This window comes from Atta cephalotes, assembly GCF_000143395.1.
Source record: "Atta cephalotes unplaced genomic scaffold scaffold00063, whole genome shotgun sequence".
Lineage (NCBI taxonomy): Eukaryota > Metazoa > Arthropoda > Insecta > Hymenoptera > Formicidae > Atta > Atta cephalotes.
Window position 1 is genome coordinate 1,160,619 of NW_012130127.1, and position 8,442 is coordinate 1,169,060.

The following is an 8,442-nucleotide window of genomic DNA, read 5'->3' on the forward strand; positions in this document are numbered from 1 at the left end:
ACACACACACACACACACACACACACACACACACACACACACACACACAAGGTGTAGTAAAAAGAAATTCATTATTTTTGCATGAAATTGAATGGAAAAATAATGGATTTTTTTTTAAATATTTCTTTTTTAATATTTGGCCAGATATTTCTTTGAAACATTAAAAAAGAATGATAATAAAAATCACATTTTCGTACCCAAATATAACTGCATTCCATATCATAATATTATTGTCTGTCGGAGCGCCTGACACTCCAGTTGGAGGATCTTCCTGTAATCTTTGCAGAAATAACAATTGTTAGAGCCTTGTCTTACAAATAATGATACATAAAACTTTATTCTTTGGATTGTTGTCGATACATTATTCACAAATATAAGTCACTAATAGTCATAAAACTCATGATAAAGCTAATCTTTGCAAAATCTGATAAATTATACATGAAGCAAATAAAAAAAATTACAATCCACTCTTACTGGTTTTATACAAGCGTTATATGAATTTGTCAGAAATGTTATGACTAATGTTATATACAAAAATGAGAAATCGCTATTTGAGTGACATTATTATAAAGATTTCGAGACTGTTTCTAGTAAACAACTGAAAATCAAGGTTCGCGATAATGTATGAATGGATCATCAACAGGATGGAGAATGGTTTTAAAGGGTCAAAAAGGGAAGGAAAGAAAGAAGAGAGGCAGAAGGATAAATGCGAGGGATGCGTCACGCGGGGACACTTTTCTAATAATAAACGCGGCTGACGTTCGCGCAGAAGGTGCGAGATCGTTGATCGCGCAGAGTCGGGTCGAATCGGGCGCACCAGGAGCCACTGCACTTACAATGGCGTCATGCCGATCGAACAGGCGTACAGGGGAGAGGGAGAGGGAGAAGGGGACGGATGGAACAGAAAGGCGAACAATAAACGCCAAGTACCTCTTGAAATCCCTCATCAACCGCCTCCTCGCAGGGGTGGACATCCCTTACGAATGGGCTTTCCGTTAACTTGTGCGAACGATGATGACTGATCACGCTCGCTCTCTCTCTCTCGCTCTTGCTCTCTCTCTCTCTCTCTCTCTCTCTCTCTCTCTTTCTCACTCTTGTCTTCTGTCGACAAGTCTAGATGCGTATATTACGCGTGTGACTGCAGATGACAACGCCGAAGACAACAACGGCGATGGTGATGATGATGATGATGATGATGATGACGATGACGACCACCTTCCTTTACCGCACCTTGTGCGCGTAGTCTATCTGCGCGACAAAAAGCACCGAAAGAAATCACGACACCCACACGCGCGTCTGTACGCGTACCAGATTTACGTAGCACTGTATACTCTCTTTCTTTCACGCGCGAACGAGACGAGGATTATTTCTTACGAGAGCCCGGATTTGCGACGTTTGCGACCGAGCGAGCGAGCGAGTGAGCGAAAATGAGTGTAAGAGGAACGGAGAAGGTAGAGAGACCGTGGTAGAGGGAGAAGAGTGTCGAGGAGAGTGAGCGAGAAGCCGTTGTTTGTCTCGTCCTTCGCTTTTTGTTATGTCCCGTGAAGGCCGTCCTTTTTTCACGCGAGACCGTTATAATATAGGGACACGACACGAATGCGGTCCCACTGTGATATCTGTGACAAAGACGGCGATGACAACGACAATGATCTTCGATGATCACTCGTCAGTTTTGGTCAGCTAAGTCAGCTTGCGTCAGCTGGACAACGAACAGTAGTACAGTACGGTGGGGATATGATACGAAATGAACCACCTCGAATCATGCACGAGATGACGTCATCGAAGCACTACGAGCGAGATCTGTGTATACAGCCCGTAGAAAATCGGTCAAGCGTTTCTCCGGAAAAATAATAGATACGCGACGAGACGAGAGGCTGTTACCGGTTCTTCTTTTACGATAAATCGATGCTATAAAGCCATATATTCCATAAATGTAATTCTAAGGCCGGGTTCACATCTTGACGGAAAAGCGGAAAGCGGAAGCCAATCGGAATTCGCAGTAGTAGGAAGTACATTTCGCTTGCTGCTTCTGTCTTTCCGCGAGTTCCGATTGGCTTCTGCTTTTCCGTCAAGATATAAACCCGGCTTAAGTAGTTGTAATTTTAAGAAGTGACCAATCACAGGCCTAGTTTTCATCGAGGGTTTAAGTATTATCCTGTTCGAGTATTATCCTGTTACAATCGAACGACAGAGGAATGCTCGACTCATAGTTGGTTGATTCTTACATTCTGATCCGGATTAAACCCTTGGTGGAAACTAGGCCAGTGATTGGTCAATTCTTACATTTCAACTACGCTTATACAATTTGTAGAATAGGCTTAATGTCTATTCAATAATTACTGTTACATCTTCTTTTTTGACAAAAGAAGAAGATTTATATTTTTTGAACATACTTACAATCTTATTTTGTCGGAAAAGAAAAATAAAACATATTACCAAAATGTCCAAAAATGATGTTTAATATCTATTTCTAAAATATTAGAAATTTAACAAAAATTTTACAGATTATTTTTACATATGTTTAGACACTTATAATAAAATTCGAAATTGATTCATTGTGAAGCAACTTGAAGTTATAAGAATTTAAAATATAAAAATTTTAAGGTTAGATTCTGTCACTGTCAAAATTTTTTCATTTTTTTTAGAAATAATTAGCAATAGAAATTCAAAAGTACATTTCTGCATTTTAGTTATGAGTAAATAATAAGATTCTATATACAATCTTTATTATTCAAATCATATGAAAACAACATATATTCGTCAAAATCAAATTTCAGGAACTTTTCACTACAATTATATATACAAAACATCCTTAAAGTCCGTTATTTTTACTTTACTTATCTTGTAAGGATATGACTAATGTAATCTCTATCATAACCTACTATTTTATATTCAGGAATTTAAAACGATATGAAAAATAGCGGTAATATATCAATATATTAATTTTTCAGTATTATATAAATCAAGGACTAAAAACCGATATTCAATTGAAATTTTCATAATATCAATATACGCATAATTTTTCAGTAATATCAAAGTATTATACCGTATATATACATTATATAATATATGTATAATATATATATGAAATGTTAAAAAAATTTTTGGGTATTCTGAGTACCCTACTTACGTATCTTTAACCTTTATTTTGAGTACACTCGCCCCAGCCGAACCATCCATGATTTCAGTTTCGCGCTAAAATATGTTGAATGCATAAGTTGCATGAACTGCCTCAGCTCGAGAGATAAGGCACTTCATGTGGTCTCATGCACCGGAAGAGGTGGGGTCATGCAATTGACAGTAGGTTGAATCATGCAGTGAGTGTGCATGAAGAGAAACGGAACGCATTCTATAATTTTGCTAACTGGATTAGAATCTAGCCATCGTAATGACTGCAATACTGACAATACCAGTCGATTGAGTATTTTGAAATAAAATAAAAATTACAAAAGTGAGCAAATTCACTAAATATTGACCAATCAAATTGTGAATATTCTAGTAAATTTGCTCGCTTTTGTAATTTTCACTTCATTTCGAGATACAATCCACTTCAAGATTCTAATTCAGCAGGAAAACAAGCATCGTGTGCCGCTGATTTAAAGTATATAATTTCAACCGCACGACAAAAGTTGAAATCCAATTTTTACCGCATGATGGAAATAATATTGCATCATTTCTAGAAGTTTTACAAAAGTGTTGTTTCGTTTTATTTCTCGGGAGCAATTACGATGAATGTCAGACGTCGTATGACATCGTACGTACATAATGTGAATTCTATATTCCTTTGAGTTCATTCGGAGCAATCTCGAGCAGCTTCCGAGAGACAAAACAAACAAGTCACAAGTTTGTTGCTCCAGCCAATCCGTTACTTCAATTTTAAAATCGCATGATGCTTAAGACGCTTCCGATGCTACGATACGACCATGTAGAATGACCTTTACTGTCTTAAGTACAATAAAGGTCTGAGCACAAGAATTGTCATAACACTTACTTAGACTTAAATTGTAGACATAAGTAACGTACAAGCTTTCACGTATGACATACAACTTATTACTGTGTAAAAGACGGCAAATAATCGTATGTCATATGCCAAAGCTTCCCTAACAGTATAAAGTCTCTGAGCCGACTATAGCTTTTAGACTTCTGGAAAATAGACATCCAACTTTAGACGACTTGAAGATGTCTCTAAGTCATATAATGTCCCATTTTAAAGACGACTTTAAGTCAACCATTCTAAGCTATGGTCCGATTCATGCTTACAATGCTCATGAACAGCATTTATTATTGTTTAATTATAATTAAACAACAAGGATGAAATAATTCCACATTTAAGCTTTGTGAGCGTAAATCGCTAGACATCCTAAAATCGACATTAGAAGGATGTCTGTACAAAGTCGACTTACAGTCGATATTGACTGACCTGACTTAGCAAAGTCAACTTACAATCGACATTCGACGTTTGTGCTGTTAGGATTGTGTTACTTACGTCTACTTAAGTCTCTAAGTAAGTGTTACGACAATTTTTGTGCTCAGACTCTAAGATGTTGTAAGTCTGAGAACTGTTAATATCTCAAGCCGGTTCTATATTATATGAAGCGCTGATTTCAAAATGCTAACTTCAGATTGGCTGTCGCAATAAACTTGCGATAAGCTTACAATTAATATAAAACCGGCTTTAGAGTGTCAGCACAATAATGGTCGTAACTGAGTCACGAATTGTCATAGTCAACGCACAATGTTTTGTCTATGCTGTATCGATCACATTAAGCCGGTTCTTACATTAGTTGCAAGTTGGTCATAAATTTGTTACGACAGCCAATCTGAAGCTTGCATTCTGAAATCAACGCTTCATATTGGCTGTCATAACAAACTTGCGATCAGTAACTAATGTAGAACCGGCTTTACGCGTCACTCTCTTGTGACGGTAACATGTCTACATCAGTGATCACCTTTGGTAAAATTATAAATCGTTAAGTGCATAATTGATGATATAACTTTTCAAATATTTTATATAAATAAATTGTTAATGCATGTGTAACGAAATAACAAATTTCGAAATGATTAAAAAACATAACCTTATACATCAAGTCTTTTGTACATTAATCAAATCAGTATATACATATATGCAAAAATTTTTATTCATTTGCAATGTTGTAATAATGCAGTGTTATTAACTTAAATTATTATTAACAATTGTACATTGTTAACAACTGTATTATTACAACAAATTGCAAATGAATAAAAATTTTTGTATCAAATTAAAATATTTGAGAAGTTATATGATGTCACCGTTAAGGTGCTATTACATGCAAACATCGAGCATCGAGCATCTGCGCAGAAGATTACTGCTAATTACTGCGCACCTTCTTGACGCAAAATTATAAATTATGAGAAGTTATGCTTTGATATACATTATTATCCTAATATAATGCTTAAAATTTATATTTATTTATATTAAACAGTGTAAACTACAAGATTTCACTATTAATATATCTCGTACATTAAATTCAATTACAGTAAAATTATTAAACATATCACTGCGCATGCTCTGACTCTCGACGCTGCCATGTAAAGACACCTTTAACGATTTGTAATTTCACCAAAAGTGATCGCTGATGTAAACATGTTATCATCACAAGAGGTCGACGTGTAATATGATTGATATGGCATACAGATACGTCAAAACATTGTGCGTTGACGTATAACTACGACTCATGGTTCGCGACTCGGTTACGACCATTATTGTGCTGAAGCCCATAAACAGAGAGGGCGGAATTTAGACCGGAATCCATAGTCCGTTCTTAATCTCGAGCAATGGCTGCGTTCAGCAGAGAAAACTAATCAGTTAGTGCTTAGTGATTCTTCATTGTAATTGATTCCTACATTTAGATCCTTCATGAAGAACTAAAAATAAGATCAATCATTATTATAGATAAGACCAATCATATTAAAGAATCACTAAGTGTTAATTGATTAGTTTTCTCTGCTGAACGTAGCTTATGGTTCAACAGAACAATAATTTTGCAATCATTTTATGATTCTCTGCTGAGATTGGACCATTCTTCTTGATCTAAAAGCATAACTCAAGTACGAAGAAAACTTCCAACAGTTGCAAAATAAACATTCTGCTGAATGTCTATTTTGCAGCTAATGGCTTAGTTTACATCATGCATTTGATGCAGGTATTAACTAATAACTAGTAACTTTCTGAATTATCTTAAGTTCAGAGGTATGTGTAAACATATACATGATATGTGTATTTATTAATTAATTATTTTGATGTCTATTTAGTATATCGTTCTTTGAATACATTGCTGAAATTAAAATAATTTAATAAAAACTTATTAACTAATTAGTATTAGTACTATTATCAAATGTATGATGTAAATTAGGCCAATAGGCGTGTTTAAGTCGACAAAATGGCTAGGTCTGCTCGTCAAGCAATTAAACATGGATTGGTTGGATCCACAAGTAAAAACCAATTATGCTCGGCAAGCATGCCTAGCTGCTTTATCGTTTTGAACCCGCCTAATGTTCTAAGATGCTAATATGACTCTGATTTCAGGCACTATCTTAAAATCATCTTGAATCTTGAGCAACGGAATCTATAGATTCCGCTCTTAGAGAGAGACACCGTCCAACTGCACTCAATAGGTGCATCCAAAAGTATTCAGTGGTCTAGTTTCCACTGATAGTTTAATCCGGATCAGAATGTAAAAACTAAATACAGTCGAGCATTCCTGTCATTCGACTCGATACACATATTCGACTGTAGCCTAGTTTCCGAATTTAATCCGGATCAGAATGTAAAAACCAACCAATTACAGTTGAGTATTCCCCTGTTACAATCAAATAATAGGGGAATACTCGATTGTAGTTGGTTAGTTCTTACATTCTGATCCGGATTAAATCCTTGGTGTAAACTAATTCCTGTATTCATAGTCGGATCTTATATTTAAGGCTTTCTTAAATTTATCTTCAAATACTGTATGAATTATTTCATTGGCTGCTGAGAACCTAAAGATAAATTTAAGGAAGCCTTAAGTATAAGATCTGACTATGAAGATGGGCATAAGCCAGTGAGCAGTTGTGCTTCTGGATGCAACCCATGTTGCATTATCCCTTCTACCACAGTATAACCAATAGAGACTCAGCGAGAAAATGCGTGTTCATCCAGGTATGGCTGCGCAGCTTTTGTTTTGGGACGGATCCAATGAAATGCAAGATGACAAAAACGTATATATTATACAGATCCCCTATGAGCAGATATCCGTGGCAAAAGAAGACAATTTAAGAACTGCGCCATAAATATTTCTAAAAAATAAATAAAAAAGAGAAAAGTTACGTGCAGTATTAAACAATGCAGTAATAATAGTAAAAATTCACAATGCATTTTTTTTCGTTATCCCAAAGATATCGTAAGGTAAGTTTATAATTTACAAAAAGTAAGTAGTTTATATTAGATTAACTTAAACATAATCAAATGTAATTTTGTGAAAAAAGATAATATTTTTACATTGACTACGTTTACACGGCATCCTTAATTATGTTTTTTAGAGCAAACCAACATGGACTATCGCATGAGGCATATATCCTGAATTTTTCAAACGTTAACATGGTAGATGCTCATGTGACTGCAATATGGAGATCAAAAGTGCCGACACAGAAATGTCTCTACTAGTTATATTGTGCTTCTACTATGCTCCACATCAATATTACTAAGCGCTTATTGGACTAAATCGAAATGGCGGTCGAAACAGCCAATAGGAAGATTGTCAGCATTTCGGCTCAGAGGATCGATTCTGCATCTTGAAACGAGATAAAAATTACAAAATTGAGCAAATTTACTATGTTGATCAATGAAATCAGTTGAATGAATTATCAGTTCTAGTAAATTTGCTCACTTTTGTAATTTTCATTTCGTTACAAGATACAGAAATGATCCCCCCAGATCAAAGATGATATATATATATTCATGCCTGTATTCATAGTCAGACCTTAAGGCTTTTTTAAATTTATCTTTATACTTATATTCATAGTCTTATATTTAAGGCAAATTTATCTTTAGATATTCTACAAATTATTTCATTGGCTGCTGAGCATCTAAAGATAAGCTTTAAATACAAGGTCTGATTATGGGCAATAGATTGTCTTTAGGTTGTCGTTCCGAATGAATCGATTCCCCAGCTTTCAGCCTTCAGCGTTGCTGTATATGCGCGCGCATTTTAGACCATTCACTATGCAGATGGTAATGCGTGCGTCGCAGTCGAAGCACGTTGATATATATATATATATATATACATACATACATACATACATCATACATACATACATACATACATACATACATACATACATACATACATACATACATACATACATACATATACATACATACATGGCGCGCGCGCGCGCGCGCGTCATACACACACACACACACAC

At 35.4% G+C, this 8,442-nt stretch overlaps 2 protein-coding genes across 2 annotated transcripts in view; one reads left to right on the forward strand and one right to left on the reverse strand.

Moving 5' to 3' along the window:
• Nucleotides 1-974, reverse strand: part of LOC105623741 (ubiquitin-conjugating enzyme E2-17 kDa) — a 3,983-nt gene extending 3,009 nt beyond the window's left edge. Inside the window, exons 1-2 of the mRNA XM_012205122.1 lie at nucleotides 931-974; nucleotides 198-278 (exon numbers count right to left, since the gene is read on the reverse strand). Of these exons, the coding sequence (XP_012060512.1) occupies nucleotides 198-278; nucleotides 931-974 (125 nt within the window). The remainder of the gene's footprint in view (nucleotides 1-197; nucleotides 279-930) is intronic.
• Nucleotides 975-7,161: 6,187 nt separating this feature from the next.
• LOC105623763 (calcium-binding mitochondrial carrier protein SCaMC-2) overlaps nucleotides 7,162-8,442 on the forward strand; it is a 33,461-nt gene continuing 32,180 nt past the window's right edge. Inside the window, exon 1 of the mRNA XM_012205141.1 lies at nucleotides 7,162-7,236. Coding sequence (XP_012060531.1) covers nucleotides 7,162-7,236 — 75 coding nt within the window. The remainder of the gene's footprint in view (nucleotides 7,237-8,442) is intronic.